The 22,807-nt window shown below is 42.2% G+C and overlaps 1 protein-coding gene and 1 long non-coding RNA gene across 2 annotated transcripts in view; both read left to right on the top strand.

The window, feature by feature from the left end:
* Positions 1-22,807, top strand: part of PLCL2 (phospholipase C like 2) — a 188,945-nt gene that overhangs the window by 128,351 nt on the left and 37,787 nt on the right. The window contains 1 exon segment of the mRNA XM_030329280.1: positions 17,967-18,042. Coding sequence (XP_030185140.1) covers positions 17,967-18,042 — 76 coding nt within the window.
* LOC115523339 lies at positions 8,080-17,464 on the top strand. Its single transcript, XR_003971706.1, has 2 exons — positions 8,080-8,889; positions 15,806-17,464. It is a non-coding gene; the product is annotated as an uncharacterized LOC115523339 (long non-coding RNA).

Below are 22,807 nucleotides of genomic sequence, written 5' to 3'. Positions count from 1 at the left end.
CAGCCCCGCGGCCCCCTCCCCCCAGATATCAGCATTCCCTCCCCACTGCTTCCCTCCCCCCTGCAGCACATCTTCTGGATCGCTATAAAGACCGTCCTGAAATACCAGCTAGAGAAAGACCTGGAAAGGAGCCAGAAGGTAGAGTTAGAATTATGATGTGACAACTTTAAGAACCCTGTTAGCTAAAGGGATTGTGATCATCAAGAGAAACAGAGCCAGATTGTTCTCTGTGACCTTTGCTATTGGCTATAAGCCAATAACATTCTTCTTAGAGCATCTTGGTAGCATCCGTTTGGTGTGTTTGGATTAATGAAGTTATGTTAAGCCTAATATTGTGAAGCGAGAAAAAGAAGAGAAAAATAACTTTAAGGACATGTATGTCATGTATTCCTCTAGCAATTGAAGTTTTCCAGAATCAGAATTTTTGATTTGCTAGTAAAACATCCATCAAACACTATTAATAACATACAGCTCTTAAAAAAAAATGTTTTTACAGTGTCCAGAATCTGCTTGACATCTTAAAGCTTGGAATTATTTTTGTAGTGTCCACAGAATGGTATCATCTCTACATCTAGTTTTGTGGGTGTGATTGTCCTCTTTTGTGGAAATCCTTTTTAACCAGAAAAGCAATGATCAAAGACACAAAGAACCTAATTGGCTTTCAGCACGTGATAGTCTGTGTGTCTTTACACAGCTTGAGTTCCATATCCTTTTAGATTCACAGAAATGAAGATTAGCTGACCTAGAACATGCACTTCATAGCTCACTGATGTATTCAGCCTGCTTCTCCCCTTGCTTGGGGACCCTCTGATCCTCTCACCTTGGACCCAGCGCACAGCTGTGTCTCTCCTTGACTTCTAACCTTTGCTGTTGGTACACAAGTGGCTGTGCCACCTCTACTTGCAGCTAGCTACTGGCTGCTACTTGGGAAGAGAAACCAATGTGTTGATCTGCATCTCTGTAAGCTTGCAGAGACCTGAGATGGAAACCCTGGAGCTCCCCAAGTATGGGCACCCCTTCGAAACACCAAGCACTTCCTGGGCCACACTCCACTGGAGGACCTAGGAAATGCATCTTCACCATTGAACTTAAGTAGTTTTCCTAACAGTGGCGGTTTCTGACCAGGTGGGGAGTTGGGGAAGTCAATCCTGTGGCGGTTCTCCATTCCACCTCGGAGCAGTGGCTGCCTTTGCCCTCGTGTCCAGCTCCATCTGGGCTTCAGAATGTTCTCCAGACACTTAAATGGAGATAGTTTGCCACCAGTGCTGGCTTCAAAGTGCTGGCTACAATTAGCAATTAGGAAGGACACATGAAAGTTTCTGTTCAGAAGTATTTTTTTGTCAAAGATTCATCAAAAGGATGAATTGTTTAATATTTCATTGTGTCCCATTGTCCATCTTCAGATTAAAGTTTAGAAAGCATGTAAACTACAGTGATAATATGATTTTTGTTGTTTAGAATCTTGATGTTTTCAGTGTCATTCCCTGACTTTCTCAATGTGCGATCCATTCACCGATTAACTTGATTTATTACCACCCATTTTTGTGTAGTTAAGAACGGGATATGCTTTTCCATTTAGAAATTCAGTTGCAAGTGTAATTGCACAGTGTTGCAAGTGTAATTTGGAGTTGAGTTAAAAAGATTGAAGTTACACCAGATCCTTGTATAAAATTGTTAGTGGTGATGCACAGACTTGTTTGTAAATGCAGTGATGAGCTCCTCTGTTTTGGGCACATGCTCTTTGGACGTGCAATCACACTTTAGAAGACAACTCTCTAAGAAATGGGATAATTTGAATGGAACCAGCTCCATGAAAATGAAGCTATTGAAGTAACCAGTTTAGATGAAAAAACGTCTATTTCAGAATTGTTTTTGAGAAAATGCAATTCTAGACACTTACTTGAACTATCTTCTGGCATCTTTTCTTGGGCAGTAGGGGTATATTCATTTCTGACCTTTTATGTCCCTAGTTATGAACTGGAAAAGAAAATTTTAAAGGTGTTTTTCCACAGCCTTTTGAATAATGAGGTAGTGATTTTTCTCCACAGCTAGATGTGGGTAATGTATAACATTTGACACTACATGAGATTTGAAGCCTATGTTTTGTTGATATGTACATTTGACCTCATGCTCGTGAGAGAAATAAAAATCAGCCCTGCGTGTAGATTCCTTATTTCTTGTTTTCGTATGAGCAGGAGTGCACACCCTCAGCCTCACCAAACCTCTCTAGTCTGCACGAGCCTGGGTGGTGACTGCCCCCTGCACACGGACGCCTCTCTCGGTGGGGATTACAGAAACTGTCACTCATTCTCTTTTAACAGCTCCTGTTTTTCATTCTGTTCACTTTTATTCCCCCATATTGTTGTAAAATAATTAATGCCACTCACCCCACAGAAATAGCCACCTTTAATATCAGAAATCTGATTTCATGACCACATGAATTTATCAGGAATAAAAATAGCACCTAACAATGGCTTTGAAGTCTTTTCTAACTTAATTGGGGCATTTTAAATTCCCAACCATAGGAAAACTACTCTCACGGTAAACTCAGTGGGTGGACGATATGATGTGTTCAGAGTTAAGTTGAACTCTACAAGCTTAATTACCAATTAACTTAAAAATAACATGTTAGGTAGTTTCAAATATTTATTTCCCTACTACATTTAGTATTAGTCACATCTTTAGGGCTAAATGGTTTAGATTTTTATGTGGAGATTTTATATAGGAAATCCTTTAGCAACTTACAGAAATCTTTAATTCCAGTATTTTCTTTGATACCAGCTTTGATTATTCTGGTTTTCTTTAAAATCGTGACACTCCCTCACTGCAGGATGGCCGTGTGGAGTGACACCATCTTTATATCATCATATGGGCACCAAATGATTTTCGCTTTTAAATCACTTATCTGGTGCCAAAAGCAAAAACAAACAAACAAGTAAACAAACCTAAGAGATGTAGCTATTTGAGGATTTAACTAAATGGTACTAGCATGGTACTTAACTGATTTTTAGTTGATTGCCTAAAACGGAGCTCTCTGTCTTTGCTATGAGTCGATGGAAGTCTTTGACCAATGTTAGGATTCTCCATAACCAAATCTTTCCTTTGCTTGCATATATCATAAGATACGTTTATCCTTTTAAAAATACTAGCTGGACTTGATTTTTTTCATGGTCTTGGATAAAATGTGCAAGTAACGTATCGAGCTATGTTCTCCTGAAGCCTTTTCGTCCAATATCACCAAATGATGCATCTTGTAACGTGTTAGGGCACAGTTGGGAAACCGTGGCCTGTGGGCCACACTGGTAACCGCCTGTTTTCATATGGTCTGAGAGTGAAGAATGGTTCTTACATGTTAAATGATTGGAAAAGATAGAAAAATGATACCTGTATGACTTGCTAAAACCATTTGAAATTCAGATTTCAGTGTCTGAAAACAAAGTTATATTAGAGCACAGCCACATCCATGATACATTTTCTGTGACTGCTTTTGTACCACAACAGCAGCAGTGAGTCGTTGAGACAGAAATTAAGCCTAAACCTAAAAGCCTAAAATACCTGCTGTCTCCTCCTTTGTGGAAAGAATTGGCCAACCCCTCAAAAAGAGGATCCGGAGAAAAAAGTCCCTAGGGTATTTTAATGCACTGGTTCCTGTATTCACTTTCACCAGTTTAAATTATAATCCTAAAGGTTTTCTTTTTGTTTTTTAAAATTCCGTGCTCTGCGCACTTTGAATTTTGTTCCAAAAGAACATCATCCTACTTGTTAACCTGGTTGGCTTGAGTGCTGAGGTGGCTTGAGTCCCATCCCGGGAGAGCGGTGAGTCCCTGCAGCGGTAATGCTCACTTAGCATTTTGATGGGGAGGAGCCTACAGACACCAGAGGCACAAACTGCAAGAGAAAAGCCAGTGACAATTAACGTTTGCTCTGATCCCTTCTAGTGCTCATGAGGCAAGTACGCTAGGTCAGTGGGAATGGAGACAATCCACGGAGTTTTGTGTTATAATCCAGTAACATGTGTAACTAACTTCACACGTAGTGAGCATGTTGTCCTGCTTATGCCGCCTGGTAATAAGGCATTAAAAATGAGCCAAGGAGGGGCACCTGGGCGGTTCAGTCGGTTGAGTGTCCCAACATCGGCTCAGGTCACGATCTCACCGTTCATGAGTTCGAGCCCCGCGTCAGGCTCTGTGCTGCCGGCTCGGAGCCTGGAGCCTGCTTCGGAGTCTGTGTCTCCTCTTCTCTCTGCCCCTCCCCTGCTCATGCTCTGTCTCTCTCTGTCTCTCAAAAATAAATAAACATTGACCAAAAAAAATGAGCCAACGAATCCAGTTTAAGTAGTGCTCCTTTTATCAGTCAGACCAAACCTTTCTTGTCAGGGGAGGGTGTAGGGGTGCAGAGAAGGGGGTTTGGGTGGAGTTCCCAAGCAGGCTCTGCCATCTTCTCTGAAAACACCTGGATTCCTTCTCCCCTCCCTGAACAGGGAGCAGGGCTCTCTCTCAAATGATAAAATCCAGGCTGTGCGAACCACCTTCTATTTAAAGCTGTCTCATCAGGGAGGGGATTATAAAGGGTGCCGGGGGCGGAGACCAAGCCTGTGAAGCCCTCTCCCACCGGAGGAAATGGGAAGGCTGTGCCGAGGGCCCTCTGTAGCTTCCCACACCCTGCTGGTTCATGCTGTTCATTTCCTTCTCACACTCACTGCAGCTTGTAATTATGCATTCGTTGGTTTGATTTCTTTTTTTAAGGTACTTCTCTCCCCCGCCCCTGAATCGGAGCTCCAGGATGGCAGGGACAGTGTGTGCCCTGTTCACCGCTCTGTCTCACAGCAGAGCCTGCCACAGAGCGGGCGCTCAAAGTTTGTCTATGAATGAATGGATGAAAATGACCTTGCTCTCCGGGACACAGATCAGGTGTTCTTACCCTGTCTCCCTGCCCCGCAGTGCCTCCATTTTCCCAAACTTGGCTCATTGGTACCATCACCAGTGGTCTTCCCTGGGATGTTAGGTTTGGGGACTGGCCAGGGGCTGGAGGGTAGAGCTACCACTCTGCTCTTCCAGGCTGTGTCCTAGACGGCAGCCCCCATGTCCTAAGGCGGTGAGTGGAGCCTTCCGTGGGTCCAACAAGAAGAGGACGCCTGAGATGCCGGGGGCGGGGGGAGGGGGGGAGGGCAGGCTGGAGGCAGGAGGCTCAGGACTAGAACTGGGGGAGATGGGAAGGCAGGCATGAGAGTCCCCCTCCCCAAATCATTTATCTTTTTGTTCAGAGCTTCAACTCTCCCCTGCCTTTTGCCAGAGGACTTTGCTGTGTCTGAAATTCCCTGCTTAAAAAATTCATATGTCCTAAGAGGAAAATATAGCAGAGTTGAGGACGGGAGGGGAGAGCCCTAGTTGTTGACCCAGCCAGACAGGAGAACAGCTTGATTCAGTGAAGCCAGCCCAGGATGGGGACATTGCTCATACATATGTAGTGTTTTAGGATTTTACAAAGCATGCTTATCCATCGATTGTCATGTGAGCTAAGCAGGTGGGCATAGGCTCCTGGTGGACCAAGCAGAGAAGTACTTGAATGCCACACAGCTACCCTGTCTCTCAATTGTCCCAGCCTCTTCATTGCTGACATTCACTGCCCATGCTTAGGTGTACTACACTCCTGTGCTCCTGGGTGAAGAAACCAGACTCTGCCGAAAACACACGCATGCACACACACACACACACACACACACACACACAGTCCGCCAGCTCTGGCCCCACCTTGGGAAATTCTTGGCTTTGTCCTTATCTCACCTGCCATGGTGAGCTGAGTGAGGGCAACAGGTGCCCAGCAGAAGACAATGCCCTGGTGTGTTTTGCAAAGGGCACATCTCAATGAGTACAGACCATCTGGGCAGGTGTGCAGGGAATGTGAATACCTGTGCACAAAATTCTTCTTATGTAAAGACCCCGCGACCAGAATTGGGGAATGAAGGAGGAAATATAGACCCTACACCCTCGGAAGTATATGAATGGGCTTTGGGGTTGGGGGTTGTGCTAGCAAAGAATATGAGCCCTGATGATGAGATAGTCCCTGCCTGGTGCTTACTGTGTGACTGAGGGCAAGTCCAGTTCTTTATCTTCAAATGGGTATCACCACCTCAAAGGGTATGAAATTATATGTAAGTAGACCAGACCACAATAAATTCTCAATAAACTGAGAATTGAGTCATGATCATGTTATTAGTTTTCAAACGCTAGAAACCTGCAGCTCATGAAGCTGTAAGACCTTTTTGTCTGCATATTTTAACACCACTTCAGAGCAGCAGCTTTGCTGCATGGCTACTCCAGTTCATAAAGGCAGGGTTAGAATTACAAAGTGAAAAGCAGAAGGTAAGGTCTCCCACCGCCTTACTAGGCAAGCTGTCTGTCTTCTCTGAAAGGGGAAGACAGGGGAACACGTGAGTTATTTGGTCAACAGGAGAAAGAAATCCTGGGTTTATACAGTAAATACTCTAGTAGCTGGCTGACTGCGTTCTTGTCTTCCTGCTTGCTCTGTCATTCCTGGAATACTGTGGACACTTCACTGTGCGAAAAACAAAGAAAAAAAACAAAAAAAAAACCAACCTGCTTTTCATTACAGAGAAGCCTCCAATTGCTTTTTTCTTTTAACTAACGTCTATACTTAGTCACACAGACCTGAGAGAAACTAATGATACCTTACAGTAAAACTATGATTGAATTACCTTCTGTTAATTAGGAGTTTCTAGATCACCGTGATGCCCTTGGAGAAAAGGCTTGCTATAAGTAGACAGTAATAAAAGTGGTACGATGTTTAATTCTAATTGTATCTTTTGAAATTTAATTAATGTAGTAATAATTGTTTTAAACAAGCATGTCAGAACTCAAAATGGTCCTTGGTGACTTGAAAGAGTTAATGTAGCATCCAGAAGTTCCTAATCTTTCTCCGGAAGTAGCTTGCTCACTGAATAATTGGGTTTAACGAGCTCAAGTTCCCCTTTCTTCCTGCAGGGATGATTCTGGCCATGTTTTAAGCCATTCTTATCAGTTCACTTTTTATGCTCTCCATCCAAGATGTAGCCTCTGAACTCACTATCCTGAAAACTTCCGAGACTGGAGAGCTACAGTGGTGCATTGCCCTTCTTTCCGGCTTTGCAGGCATTTACTGGAGGCAGAAGGAGCAGCTGACTATGTAGACTGCGTCCCCACTGGACTGTGCCTGGCTGCCCTTCAGGCCGAGGCCAAAGTTCCTTTGCAAGTTGCTGAGTCCCTCTGTACTCCTCTCCCTTCCTTCTGTCCTGACCACAGAGGATACTTGAGCACAGGTGCACTTAGGTATCGTGCTGAGATGGTCTGAGGGTGTCCTGAGAGCATATCGTTATTAATTTAGGAAAGTGGCAGATGTTTTTTACAGCCTTAAGAGGCTGACATGACCCAAAGCCTGGAGAGGGTAGGGTTTGTGTGTGGGTCTCCATGAGGCAGCCATGGTGCACGATGACTCAGCCTGTCGAGTGTGAGAATATCGTGAGTCTTCCCACAGTAATCATGTAAACACCAAGTGATGCTGTGTAGCACACCAGGTTATTCTGTGACGAGTATAAGGCTGACCATAACATGGAGAGATAACAGCATTATTATAATTTAAGTGCATTTGAACTTAACTATATATGTGTTCTCCACACAGAAAAGTACAGCACAACATATTATAACAGGAACTAGTAGGAATTATTGTATGCTTTTTCTGCATAGTTTTATAATTGCATTGGAGTTCCTTTTTGGGAACCTAGCTTAGGTTCTATTTTGTTGCTTAATTTTCAATGATTTTTGTCTTCTTAGAATATCGTATTGTTGGGGCGCCTGGGTGGCGCAGTCGGTTAAGCGTCCGACTTCAGCCAGGTCACGATCTCGCGGTCCGTGAGTTCGAGCCCCGCGTCAGGCTTTGGGCTGATGGCTCGGAGCCTGGAGCCTGTTTCCGATTCTGTGTCTCCCTCTCTCTCTGCCCCTCCCCCGTTCATGCTCTGTCTCTCTCTGTCCCAAAAATAAATAAACGTTGAAAAAAAAAAAATTAAAAAAAAAAAAAAAAAGAATATCGTATTGTACAAGGACCAGAAACAGCACAAGATTAAAATTCTTTTCAACTTTTTGAAATTCTGTGTACTTCCTGAAGCTAAAACTATTCAGAAGTTTCAAAACTTTGCCAACAGTTTAGAGTAGGATAAACATTTAAAATCTATACACTGGCTTTATAACTAATCTTTTGATCTGTTGGAACTCTAGGTTTTTCCACCCTCCCCCTTTCTTTCCCCCAAGCTATTTTGCACAGTGTTGCTTCTCCAGCTCGCCGTCTATTTAAACATGTTTGGGAACATATGGAGACCTGTGGTAATGCTAAATCCCCATTAGTCTAGAAATAGGAATGAATTCCTTTTAAATCCAAGTTTGGTTGTAGCTTTATAGATTATTCAGTTGTCTGCATAAATTAAAATGTTCTTATCTGATTTAAATTATGATTTTTGATAAGATCAATCACCCTGGTGCATTTATTGTTTTAATTCCTCTGAGCTCTTCCTCTGTGATTTTGTCTTTTTTTTTTTTTTTCTTTTATTCCTCTACATAGTGCTCCTCCCAAACCCAGTTTTCCCTTTGTGATGTTTTCTCTCCTCTGCTCCTTTCTCCTCCCTCCCAGCCCAGCAGATGTGTATTACTAAGGACTTCTAGTGGCTGATATTGGAAGTACTGCTCAGAAATCCCCACACATGTCACATTTGGGCTCTCCTTGGGTACCTGGTGGCACAGCAACCACTAGAAAGCAAGAACCTAGGGCAATAACTTGGTTGTTTTGACTACATGACACTATTTATTTTCATGAATTTTTTACTGAATCCAAGTGGTATTTTAGGTGAGTACAGGAGAAACCTATATTGCTGTGTGTATAACAAACATAATGTCTTCGTCTTTTGTTTACATGGTGATTCACCTCAGAAACTGCAGTTTAATTAAAACTGGAGGTTTAATCTGTGAAATGCAGCCCTTTCTAAGTGTTGTAAATGTGATTCTGTATTAAGTGAAAGTGAGAAGTGGTAGATGGAGACGAAGATTTGTGGTTGAGGAGGCTTTATATCGTGTGAAAGTTCAACTAGATACCTACACATGAGATGGTGTGTTACTTTACAGGATTTGATCTGAAATTTAGTGCATAAGAGATTTGTATTGTACCAGTATTTAAATAAAAGTTATCTACCAGGGGAGCCACATTCATTCCTGAGGCACATACCACCCTAGCTCTGAAGTGAACTTTATGAAAAAATCAGAGCATGTTGAAAAGCTAGAGAATTCTTGGCTTCCTGAATGTGGACCCTGGGTCACTCATAACTCATAATTCGCTCCAGATTTATATAGCACTTGACATCTATTCTCTGGCCAAAACTAAAAAAAAAAAAAAAAAAAAAGATTGTTAAAATAGTTGGGGGCAGGCTTATACGATGCCAAAACCATGCTTCGGTTGAATCTCATAGAAACTGAGAGTCTAACTGCACTTCACGATGAAATTGCATGGGAGATTTTGAAAAAAAGAAATTTCAGAAAGATTTTGAAAGAATCTCCAGTAGTCCGTTCGACAATAACACTTGTTGTGAAGACTGTGAAGATGCAAATCTATTTGAATGGGATTGATACATTAAGGAACAATTTTAACCTAAGTCAAATTTTGTGTTTGTGTGTGCACAGTTTTGACCGCAGGAAACCCTGGTGAGCCTGGAAAAGTACACGTGGCTGACCTGCGTGCACATCCACACCTCACAGGGCACCCGGCTCCCCCAGTTAGTTGAACGGGCTTCTAGCTGTGCCTGTCCACGCCTGCTGTTACAGCCTTGCCTCAGATGTCACATCACCTTTCCTCCACTTCCCATGACCCACGAGCTGCAACCGTCCTACCACCCACTTCCCAAGCAAACCTCAGGTCTTTTTCAGGGTCAGGTGCCACGTGCACTGCAGTAGTTTTGCATTCCTTAACCATTTAACACATGTGGAGCCGGGCTATCACTTTTATTCAGTTCCTGTCTGTTTTAAATATGTCACTGCAAACTTTTTGAGTGCTGGGCCCCTAACCCCATTTTTCCCACAACCTTGTGGTTTTTACTGCATAACTTTTTGTAGTGCAGTGATTTTTAGGAGCCTGTATGTCCCATTATAGCAGAACTATGGGTACTGCAATTATATTCTCCACAGTTACCAAATGACCAAATCCAGAGCTCCTAATGCTTAGTCCTACCCTCCTTCCAGAAACTCTCCTCACACATCTGTAAATGTTTAATATCCTCATTCTGTTCCTTCCCCTCTGACCACTCCTGCTGTGTCTCTTACATTGGTTCTCTCTGCTTATCAATTTAAGTGATCTGGAACAGCACTGTGATGTTTTCATCTCATTTATCTTTAAAATCCCTTCCTCGGAGATGCATACATGTTTTCATCTCAGCTGCCACCTCTGTGCAGAACATTCCCAGTTCTTCAATGCCAGAACCAAGCCACCGCACGAGTTTCCGATTGCTGCTGCACATTTTCACCATTGTGACCACCAGCTCAGACCAACCAAGGAGGACCTCCACATCCTAGATGAGTGAACAGTAGGAAAGACACTTTGGAAACCGTGAAATGCTTTACAGCTGTGGATGGGTTAAGTTTGTCTTATCTGTCTAGTTGCCTCTCTAAGAGGAAAGAGGCTTTGGCTCGTCCTCTGTGCCCACAGCACATCGGTCCCTGAGTCCTGCTCTGTCCCCCACACAGTCTCCCACTCTCATCCTTTCTCCCCAGCCCCTTCACCCCCTCCTATGCCTCTCCTGCCCTGGCTTCCTGCCTGAGGCCTGTCCCCACCTTCACGCCCTCGACCCTGCATTTCTTCCTGCACCTTTGGTCTCTGCACAAAGCTGAAAGTCTGTACCCCATCCAAGCTGACCCTTCTCTCCTTTTCTAACCACATTTCCCTGTTTTCCTCTAACGTGAATGGAAATGCTTGGAGAGCTTAATGATATTTTGCATTGATTCGTATGCTGCCCGCTCCCCACCATGCCTGCAGGGGAGCCCCATATGCGACAGTAGCCACCGATGCTCCTCTCTCCGTGTTCATTAACATTCAGTAGTGGTTTTCATCTGGCAGAGCTTTAGGTCCTTTCTATAACTTTTCTATTATATAGGTTTTTTCCTATACTTTTCTATGATTTGCATAGTGGAAAATGTGGAAATAGAAGTGAAGTTTCAAGAGGAAACGGACAAATTATTCTGGAAACCGTTTGTTCTGTGGAAAGTGTTTTCATGGTGACCTTGCTAGAAGGGACAATGGCCACAGCCATTAATGACATGGCATACCTCGGCCCCCGGATGGCGACCAGCTCTTTGCAAAATGTGGCCAAAGCCCTCCCCGGCTCACACAAGGGGCTGGGTTTAACTGTAGCATGCTCCTGGGCAAAGACCCCCAGGTGATATAACTTTTACACCCCCATTCAAGTGTGTGACTTTTATATTATTTTCAAGTATTAAAAGCTGTGTTGCCTTTTCCAACAGTAACTTCATAAATGGTTTGTCTTCCATTAGTTCAACTTTGTGATATTTTGCTGTGCTTTGAAATTTTACTGAAAGAAAATGTTACCTCTGAATTTCAGTTTCAAAGTCTCGGATCCTAGTGTTCTTGTATTCGATTTTAAAGTTCTTCAGCCACATGGGAATAATTATTGTAAAGTGTTAAAAAGAAAGGTAGTATTGTTAACTTGGAGAGAGATTATTTTCAAGAGCACAGAAAAAAGAACCAAAATTTACAGATTCCTGAGGGAGTTTCCCTGTTTTCTGTCCCATTCTCAGCATTAGGGAACTGACTTGCTTTGTAGGGCTGTGTAGCACAGGGTGACAGTCCTCCAATGACATTGAGCGTTAGAGACTCCACACAGATAATTCTGATTGGGTGGAGAACTCTGCTTTGGACTGAATTAGTTGGTCTTCTGAAGACCTTGATGCTTGATTCACATTTGCGGTTCTGTTATTTATTCCTAGAGTCCTGAGAGGCAAGCTGTGCTTTGGTCCAGTCCTCCCTGGGTCTTTCCTGAGCCTGGCGGTACCCAAACCAGGGTACCTGCCACTTGGACATTCACTGTCCACTAAGGCCTGCCATCGATCTCCATGACAGCGTTGGAACCCGGGAGGTGTTCAGAGATGGGGGCGGGTGTATCGTTTCTCTTGCCTCTCCTTTGGCAAGTTTGAGAATGATGCTCAATTACTTGAGTTTGTTGTGTGTCACATAGTCACAGAACCTGGTTAAGGAACAAACGTTGTTTGTTACCTAGACATTCCCTCCTGTAAGAGCTTTAGCACTTCTCAGACTTTGTAACTTTATTTAGAAACACCTACAGCAAAAGCAGCCGCGGCGGCCGTGTGTGAAGATGGGGACAGGCAAAGCCAAGTCTTATGAGGGAGGCATTTTCTGTCTGAAATGGAAGTGAAAGCACAATAAAGGGAAAATTCTAGAACTCAGAAGATGTTATTATTGGCGGCCGTGTGTGAAGATGGGGACAGGCAAAGCCAAGTCTTATGAGGGAGGCATTTTCTGTCTGAAATGGAAGTGAAAGCACAATAAAGGGAAAATTCTAGAACTCAGAAGATGTTATTATTGTTATTATTAAACTTCTTTCACCCAAGGACTTGAAATTATTGGCAATTTTTTTTTTTTAATTATCAAAATCTGTGTGCCTGGGATGAAAGGAGATTTGGTGCACTGTCCAAAATTAGACATAAGATCCTTACATAAAACTGTGGACTTGCCTGTCCTGAAAACAGAATTTTCCTACTTGATGTGTAAATTTCAAAGCAAACAATAAAGAAGCAGTCTATAGAAATTGAGTGAAATAAACTGTATTAATACAATAGCAGTTTTTATATCCATGCCCATTAAGTGGAGAAGTTTGCCTTATATTAACATGGGGAGTTACTTTCAAAACAGAACATTCTTTTTTTTTTTTTAAATCTTTATTTATTTTGAGAGAGAGACAGAATGTGAACAGGGGAGCAGCTGAGGGGAGGGGAACCCAGAATCCGAAGCAGGCTCCAGGCCCGAGCTGTCAGCACAGAGCCCGACACGGGGCTCGAACTCACAAACCGCGAGATCATGACCTGAGCCGAGGTCGGACGCTCAACCGACTGAGCCACCCAGGTGCCCCAAAACAGAACACTCTTAATGAAAGGCATTTCTGGTTTCTGTCCAGCTTAATAAAATACGAACTTCTATTTGCCGTTAGTTGAAACTTCCAGCTTTTCATCTGTTTGAGTCCTGTATTAAAATCTTATATTAGACGGGGCTCCTGGGTGGCTCAGTCGGTTAAGCGTCCGACTTTGGCTCAGGTCACGATCTCGCGGTTCGTGAGTTTGAGCCCCACGTCAGGCTCTGTGCTGATGGCTCAGAGCCTGGAGCCTGTTTTGGATTCTGTGTCTCCCTCTCTCTCTGACCCTCCCCCATTCATGCTCTGTCTCTCTCTGTCTCAAAAATAAATAAACGTTAAAAAAAATTAAAAAAAAATCTTATATTAGAGTGGATCAAATTTATGAAATGGGTTTCTGGGCTATGTGAAGTCTATAGACTTTCCTAATGCATTGGTTCCAGAAATGTAGGAGTTACTGGTAACTGGACACTAATATAAAATCTGTTAGCAACAACTACACAACTACACAAACGCATCTTGTACTTCATAAACAACATGAGCTGTCCGTGCAGTAAGTCGCTAGGGTAAGCGGCAGGATGATCTGATTGCTGAGCCAAGACCCACACCTCTGCATTTAAAAGGGACTGATGGAAATGCATTTGCATTAATGTAAATAATGCTTCTAAAACCAACCACTCTCCTGGGCCTTGCGTTATGTTGACATAGTAATGTCATATATACAGAGAAAATAAGATAATTTAAAGCGGTTTCTCCCTTTGACTCATCTCTTGATATCGCTCCCCATGTATTTGCTTTTGTCTACTCTGAAATGCTTATTCTAGTAGTTTCATGTTAAACATAACTGATTTCTCTCATTTATGATTTCTCTTAATAATGAATTGTTAAGTGGAGCCAACCAAATTGTTTATTGTTGTCACTTTTGAAAGATGTTTTCCCAACGCACTTTACAGAAATATTACTTAAAAAGAAAATTCAGGGGTAAAGTCAGTAGCTGTGATTGTACCACCTAATGTGTGTAGCACCTGTCAGGAGTTACTAAATTCCTTTCTGCTTTCGTAGGTCTTTCTGGCCAGACTGCCCTTTCCTCATCTTCATTGCGCAGTTGCTACTCGTATGGCAGGGCCGATCCCAGTGCTGTGGAAAAGCAGAGGCTTTGAGGTCAAGCAGAATTCATTGTTTCCTAGGGGCAGTCCCTTTGCCCATCTTACCAGAGGACCTTGGGAAAGTAGCTTAACTCTCAGGTCTAAAGGGTTCAATCTGTAAAACTGACACCGTAAAGACCCACCTCACGTGGCTTTTGTGAGCATTAGACGAAATAGAAAGCACCAGGTATGCACCTGATGCAGAGGAGGCATTGAATTACTTTCATTTTGATTCCTTCAGCCAACACTTGTACTATTTATAACCACAGCTTGTTATAAAGCAGCAGACCCAGGCAGAGGTTGGTCCCCACTAGATCTAATGGCACCCCCATGTTGTCCCTGCTGTATCCTCAGTGCCATGTGCTCTACACTCGGTCCTAGTTGTCCCCTGAGTGAAAGCAAGAAATCAGCCATCTGGGTAGGTAGGTACCCTGCCCTCTCGGCCTGCTGGACCCTTAACTTAGGGCACCTGTCGGAGCTCACGGTCCTGAGGAATACCTGGAGGGGCCCTTTCACTCCAGAAGAATTTACACAGGTACTGCAAGAGTTGAGATTAATGAACTCACTCTGTGGACAAGAACTATAAACTGTTTACTACATATTAATGTATTTATAAGTACTTACCCTAACTGTAAACATGCACCCTAAAACTATAAAAAGATATAAACTGGCAGTTCCTCCTCCCCAAGGAAGTGGTGAAAACATTTAGTAACAGGTGTGGCAAGATGAATCATCTCTGCTAAGGTCTGGGGATATGTTTTCTTCCTGCCTTCTCTAAGTTCCACTGATTGTTTACTGTTGTGCTTACCTTCTCCAAGGCTGGTTCCCTCCAGAATACCCAGAATACCCCTCTCGTATGGTCTGCAAATGCCTGCTGCTGTTTACTTCCAGACCTGAGAGGAACGGCTTTTCACTGGGTTTGCATTCTCCACCCTGGTGTGTTAGCCACCTTCATATTTTATATACTGCTCGTAAATAAGGAGTGGAGAGTGTATTCAAGTCTGAGCCACAAACAGAGCGTCCGCACGACGCCGTGACACCACCAGTAAGTACATCACTGGTGGATTAAATATCCCGTCCACCTACTTAGGGGTATTTAACTTTGTCACAACCAATAGCCCACGAGCTACGATGCAGTACTGCATTTTGTTATGATTATTGTTTGCTCATAGTCCTGGGTCAGCAGCTATTCTTTATTCATTCATAGCACTTAATTCGGGGTCCCATACTCAGAGAGCCTCGGTCAATGATTATCCCAAGAATAAAGGTTTGCTCCTTCAAGTGTTAGAGAACACAGGAGGCGGGTGAGCTTCTCTCTCCAGACCCTTGAGATGGATGTGCTTTCCTTAAGCCCTGCATGTTTTTTGTAGCTGAAAGGTGCCCAACTATGTAACCTCTGGAGATACTTTACACCAGAAGATGCTTCTAAGAATAATAATGTGATTTGTTGTTTCTCTGAACTTCATCACACCAGGCTTTTCGAGTAAAACCAAAATTAGTAATGGATGTTTGAATCACTGCCAGTGAACTTATGAAGGGAAGGCATGCTCGCTCAGCTCAACTTGGGCTACCAGAAAATGCTCTTCCATGACCCCTGGGTAAATGGGGAATCCATTGTCTCATCTGTTTGCAAGTGTCTTCATTGTGTCAGTCATGCATCCTTCCATTTAATCCTTACAACGTTATAAAGGTAGTATCTTTTATTAAACTCATTTTATAGGTAGGAAGTTATGGCTCCATGACATTTAATATGGAGATGACACAGCTAATGTACAGCAGAGCCGGGATTCGAGCCCATGTAAATCTGTGCTTTTTCTGCGCCCACACCACCCCCAGTAAAAACTGGGGTTTTGACCACCTTTCCCCCACAGGGCATCTGTATGCATAAGCCTATGCTTAATACTGCTGTTTTGTTCTACCTTCCCTCTGTTATTGCCCCTGTGCTGCCTGTCTGCTTGAGGACCAGGTTCATTTCATTTTTCTCCTTTTTCCTATTTGAGTGATAGAGGCACAGTTGGCCAGTTCTTTGACACTGAGCTAGCTGTGACAGCCACCATCCTTGCTTGAAGAAGTCCTTGCTTCTTCATATCTCTCATTTGGCCTGACATCAAAGCTGAAAAAGGTTACTGATGACGGTATGAACCTTTTCAGTATGCAAGTGATGTCATGGTACAAATGACTTTATATCGGTGTAATCGAGTTCTTAACTATTCATTTTTATCATTGCCTGTTCAATATGTCAAGCTGTAAAATAGACTATTTTAATTTACAGGCATGACTCAGATTTTGAAGAGTGAATGTGAAAATCATGAATTCTAAAGTGCATCCTCTTCCAGTAGGCTGTGGGCTTTTTGAAGATAGTGGCCATATCCTGTAGGTCTCCGTGTCCCCAGTTCCTGCTCTGGGCCGTGGAAATGCATGAAGGCATGAATGAACACCTTCATTGGCCTTAAACCTTTTGGTGTTTACTATAATTTTCTTAGAACAGTGGACAAGTTGATTAATGCTTGTGTGACTCATTTTAAGAATCTGGTATACTTCTTGAGAGGCATGTTGATTATGCTTCGGTTTAAATAAGTGTAACTAATCAAAATTTGGTGTTCTTTCTTTGAATTATACAAATAATCCAACCTACATATATTTGGTTCCTATAAAGTGATTATTGTGGCAGTTAGTGATAAATACTATAAAGAAAAACAAGGCAGTAAATTTAAAGGAATAGAGAATGATGGATTGGTGTTTGTTATTTAAAATAAAATGGTCATATAAAATAGATGAGTAATATAATAATGCAAAATATCCAGACATTTAAATAGAAAAAATTGAAATCTATGCTGAATGCAAGCGTCATAGTTGCTCACATTTGAGCTGTGAGAACTGAATCTGGCTCTCCCACTTTCATAGTGATTTTAGAGCCAAAAAGATTACTTCAAACAGATCTTTTCCTAACATTCTGGTAAGTAAAATGATTGTGATCCTTTTTTTTGTTTTGTTTTGTTGTTAAATTCAAGATTGGCTGTTAGAACAAGCACGTATAATTTGGAATAAGAACTCAAAATTGGATCTTTTATTTTATTTTTTCCTCAAAATCGGATCTTTTAAAATCATTGATAGGAACATTTAAAATACTGGTTTGAGTGATATCATCAGTGATGCATTAAATAAATGCTGTTTTTTGATTGTCATGGTAAGTTTTAAACTAATTTTTGGACGAAGGCATTTTAGCTTAAATGGGTACGGTGTGTAGGTCATAGAGCTTTCTGTAAGATGAAGTTGAATTTTGTTAAAATGCATGGCTGAAAATACAATTTAAAACACAGATCAGATGTGTGTACGTATTGATTTCTAGATTTTCACACTGAAACAAACTCCATTCAGTATTGGCTCAAGGTTCAAATTCAGTGTTGTACAAGCCTAACTGTCTGAAACGTGATACTCAGTCTACTTAAACCGTGACATGGGATGCATGATTTTTCATTTCTTCCATATACATTTGAACTGAATAGTGGGAAGGCAGATAAAAGAACACATGGCTACAGCACCTCAGCCTGTTTATAGAGGAGAGCCTCATGCACCTGTGTAGACTGGCATCCGGTTGTCAGGTGTAATCCCGTGTCTGGATGTTCCTTTTGCAGATGATCCAGTCCCTAAAGGCAGTGATTGAAAATGCAGACGCTGTATATGAAAAGATTGTACATTGTCAGAAGGCAGGTAAGTGGAAGTTTGTTTCTTCTCTTTAAAATAAAATTAGTAGCGTCATATATGTAGCTCCTTAAACCATTTTGTCTTCTGACACAGTAACCAGGAAATCAGGCATAAAAATTATTTTTTCCATGGCTAAAGAAGATACTAATTCACTACTTCTCAAGCCTGGATAACAAACTCACCTGGGGGAAGCTTTTAAAATATATTGACATCTAGGGGCGCCTGGGTGGCCCAGTTGGTTAAGCATCCAACTCTTGATTTCAGCTCAGATCATGATCTCATGGTTTGTTAGTTTGAGCCTTGCATGAGGCTCCACGCTCACAGTGCATAGCGTGCTTGGGATTCTCTGTCTTCCTCTCTCTCTGCCCCTCCCCCACTCATGCTGTCTTTGTCTCTCTCAAAATAAATACAGTAAAAAAATAAATAAAAATAAAATACATTGACATCAGCCGGAGGTGTGGTTGAAAAATTCATAGCTGTTAAAAGCTTCCAGTGTTTCTAGTAAGCAGCCAAGATGGAGAACCACTGCACTGACCTCCTGCTCAGTGTCCCCTGTGCTAGTCCCCCATGACCTTCCAGCACACGATGGGAAAGGTGAGTGAGGCTTGAGCAGAGAAGGAATGAGTACTCAGGAAGGAGGGTGGGCACCAGTTACAACCTCTTGACAATTTTTAATGCACTGGCATTTTCAGATGCTGATGAATTCATCAATTTAACATCAAAATGTTACACTGGATTTTAAAATGCTACCATCTAATTAATTTTAGCTGAGATAAAACCCCAAACTCAAGTGTTCTGCATTGTAATAAGAATAGACAAAATGGAATTCTTTCAATTTTCAAATTTTGTGAGAGCGTCATTTTAGAAGATGTTAATGTGGAGGGTATTTATGCTGCATAAATAAGAATATCTGTCTTTAATTTCCAAGGCTTCTGGTTGCTTTTCTTTTTTTAATATACCTTTTTTTTAAGTTTGTTTATTCTTTGTAATCTATACACCCAGCATAGGGCTCCAACTCATAACCCTAAAATCAAGAGCCCAGTGCTCTTTTGACTGAGCCAGCCAGGCACCCCTTGTTGCTATTCTTTAAAATCAAGAGACCATAAGTATCACCTAGCCTGAAAAAAAGATTCCTCTCTTATCTCAGAAATGAACTCGTTAAAAATAGATCAAAGACAAAGGTATATATGGCGGTTTTCTTTTTTGGTGTTTATTGAAGGAATATTCACATTAGTGACTAATCAACAGATGAAAACCCTCACCTTGTTTTACTCATCTTGTTAGCAAAATAGTATTAGCAAAGTGATCTTGCTACTTCTAGTCCTTTCTGGGCTAATATTCCCTACAACCACAACTAAAATGAGACACTTCAAACACCATTTTTATCCTGTCACTGTTTTACATAAAGTCGTCCAGTAGCTGACTAGAGTCTGTTGAGGCAGATCTAAACTTCTACCTTAACTATGCAAGGTTGTCTACGAACTGGCCAGCCCCTCTTGCCATTATTATATAAAATCTCTTCATTAAATCATCTCGTCATTCATTTAGTAAATATGTTTTGGACTTACACCATGCCAAGGGTACTTGTAAGAGCTATCACATTCCAAAATATTAAAAAATAAGATTGATTTTGGCCTTTTAGAACCTTCCAGCCAAGCAGGAGATATGAAAGTAATCACACATACTCAAACGTATTGAGTACTTATTCTGTGTTACTCAGGACTCTGAACTTGGTTTTGGGGGCAGTGGGAAGCGATTGGTTTTTTAGCAGAAAAGGAGAGAAATTGAGCTGTAAGGTGATGTTCACAATAGCTGTGTGCAGAAAATTTTCATGGGGAGACTTCCCAACTGGGAAGCTGTTGGGAGCAGTGAGAAGGGCTGGAAGTGACAGGATGCATCCAGGGTGGCCTTTGGGCTGCCCTTCCCCGCTCCCAGTGTGTTTCTCCTTGGTCAGATTTTCACAGGCCACCTCTCCAGTAGGACTTCTCTCTCCCTCCTCTCTGCCAATCTGTACATTTCTTCTTTTTGTCTCAGCAGTCTTCCAGGAGACCTTTTATGATTGTAGGAATTATGTTACCTAACCATTCTAGTCAGCCTTCAAAATGTGTTTGGTTTAGCTGACAGTTTCAGTTGCTATGTATTTTACTAATGGAGTCTGTCTTCTAAACCGGCTAGTAACCTGTGAAGGCACAGGTTTGCATATTGAGCTACTCTGCATTTTACCCATGGCACCTGTTTTAACATTTTGCACAGAGCAGTCACTCGAATACTAACTGACTAAATGTGATTTGACTTGTATTAAGGATTTGATTCTCCTAAGCGCATGCGTTGCCAGAAGAATTGTGGACTGTTAGAATTTGAAACTACATTTATCTGAAAAAAAAAGACCTATTTATTGACAGTCTGAGTTATTGCCAATTTTTTGCAACTTCATCGATTTATGAAATTTGCTCATCTCTAGCATAATGCAGCTTTATGTCTAATTTCAGTGAGGGATAATATTTACTTGTATTTAAAAAGCTGAAGTGTCTTGTCTATTAAGAATTTTGCTTGGAAGGCAAAAAAGAATAACCACTATGTAATGGTTCGTGTTGCTCTGAGTTTGAAGATCTTGAGAAGCACATAACGATTATCTTTTGGTTTCACAGTTACTGCTGAACGCCTACACAGCCCTTCTGTTATCCCAAGGGCTTATTTTAGAGTCCTTGATCTTTTGTTTCTCATGTTTACAGTTATCGGAAGGGCACAAAGTCATTAGTCATATGAAGAATTGCTAATTTGTATTGGGCTCAAAAACATTTGCATGAGATTTTACTTCTGATAAATAATTGCTGTTCTGCTTATAGAACTTTAATCTGGCAATGACAGAATGAAGATACAGGTACCAAAGTGCTGTAAGAGAGGATTATTTTAGAAGCACTTCAAACTTCTAAACACAAACTTCTATTCTTACTAGATAAGCCTTCATTTAAACAGCTAAGTGACAGTAAGGAGTCACACTGCCACCTCCAGCCACATGTTCAAAAGTGTGCCCAGTTTGGACATGTTCAGACTCCCGGCTATGGGATTGATTTGTTTTTTTGGATCTAGAAATGTGTTTTGCCGGTGGTGTTCTTGGGAAGAGAGAGGGAGGCAGGAGAAGAATGCTGAGAAGTAAAGACTCCCAGCCAAGGTGGGCTGGGAACCTGCAGGCCCCAGCAGGCAGGTGACCCGAAGAGACCCTGGGGAGGACAGCAGGGACAACCGGGTGATGGGCAGTGGGGACAGCCTGCGGAGCCGACTCTTTTAAGAGGAGAGTATGGCAGTACAGCGGGGTCAGAGGGTTAAAGGGACATCTTTATAAGAAAGCCATGCCCCTAGAGATAGGAAAGATCCATTGAAGAGGTGAAGAGGAAGGTATTCAAAGATGAGACAGGGGGTAAGGAGGGAAGAAGTGAGAGGGGCAGGAATCCAGTACAGTCAAGAAACACTTGACCTTAGAAAGGGGGATGGATGCCTCTTCTTCCAAGACACTCCAGAAAGCTGTGCTGTTTAGAGAAATTCTGAGGAGAGGACTGTTCTGATGCAGTCATGGTACGGTAGGAGAGCACCGGCTTCAGGAGAGAGGGAGTGAAAGAGGGGTCTACAGACGGGCAGGAGGGTGGGAGCATTCTGTCAGAGTCAAGCACTCTAGTGCCAGTGGAGGGACGGATGAAATGTCAGGTGACGCAGGAATGGTATGGGGCAGGTGGGTCTGGGTCAACGCATGAGTGACAGGGATGGGTAAGTAATAAATGGCGTGGCTGTACAAGCATGAGTGTGTACAAACCTGTGAGCACAGGCGAACATGCTTCACACACTCTGTCTCCCAAATCTAACCCATGCTTGTTCTTCCAAGAAGTAGCAAAGTAGGAGATTGGTGAGGAACACACTCAGGGGAGCTTCTCAATGGGAATCTGCAGAGGGGAAGCTTCATAAACGTTCTTCTTTAAAAAGTTTATGAAAGGTAATAAAAGGGTAGCCAGATTCTTTCTGGGAGAAGTCTTTTTCACTGTATAATGTCTATCTCTTTCTCTCTGTCACTGCCCCAAAATGGCAGCCTATTTTTGAGTTTTAATTTCCTCTTTTAGTCACTGCATTGATCTGCTACCTAAAAGATAGGAAGATGGTGTAGAAGGAAACCCAAACTGCTTTGCTTCAACGAGTTAGATGTTTTTATCTGGTGAATTAAAATGGAAAATAATTTGCTCTTTGGGAAGGAAAAAGAAATCAATGACATACTTCTTGGTAAAGATGGTATATTAACACATGCATTTAATCTCCACTCCCTTCTGAGCCTCATTAAATGACAGTAAGGAATTTTTGTTTTGGGGTTTTGTTTTTTGTTTTTTTTTAAGGCAGAAACCCATAAGGATACAGAAAATGGGAGGAACAAAATTTTGGAAATTGAAAAATACCTGAACAAGTGATAATTGACTTAGGTGATACAAGAAAGCTGATTCTGAGGCTGGCAGTGGGGCACCTGGCAAGCAATCTGATTTGCACTGTGGGCCACCCCCCACCCGCCCAGAACTGGGTGGCACCAGGGGCCCCTGGAAGTTGGGATAAATAAAGGTAGGGATAAAAGAGAGAACTGTCCGAAAGCTGGATTAAGAAGCAATTAGACCCCAGATGGCTGGGAGACTACGTGTGTCCTGACAGTGGAAAGATGAAAATAGCAAAATTTTCATCCTTCATTTGGGGAACTAAATAGGTAATGCTGAGGAAAAAAAAAAAAAATCAAGACAATATA

Source organism: Lynx canadensis, chromosome C2 (assembly GCF_007474595.2).
Source record: "Lynx canadensis isolate LIC74 chromosome C2, mLynCan4.pri.v2, whole genome shotgun sequence".
Taxonomy (NCBI): Eukaryota; Metazoa; Chordata; class Mammalia; order Carnivora; family Felidae; genus Lynx; species Lynx canadensis.
The sequence above is the reverse complement of the archived record's forward strand: the minus strand, read 5'-3'. Positions and strand labels throughout refer to the sequence as shown.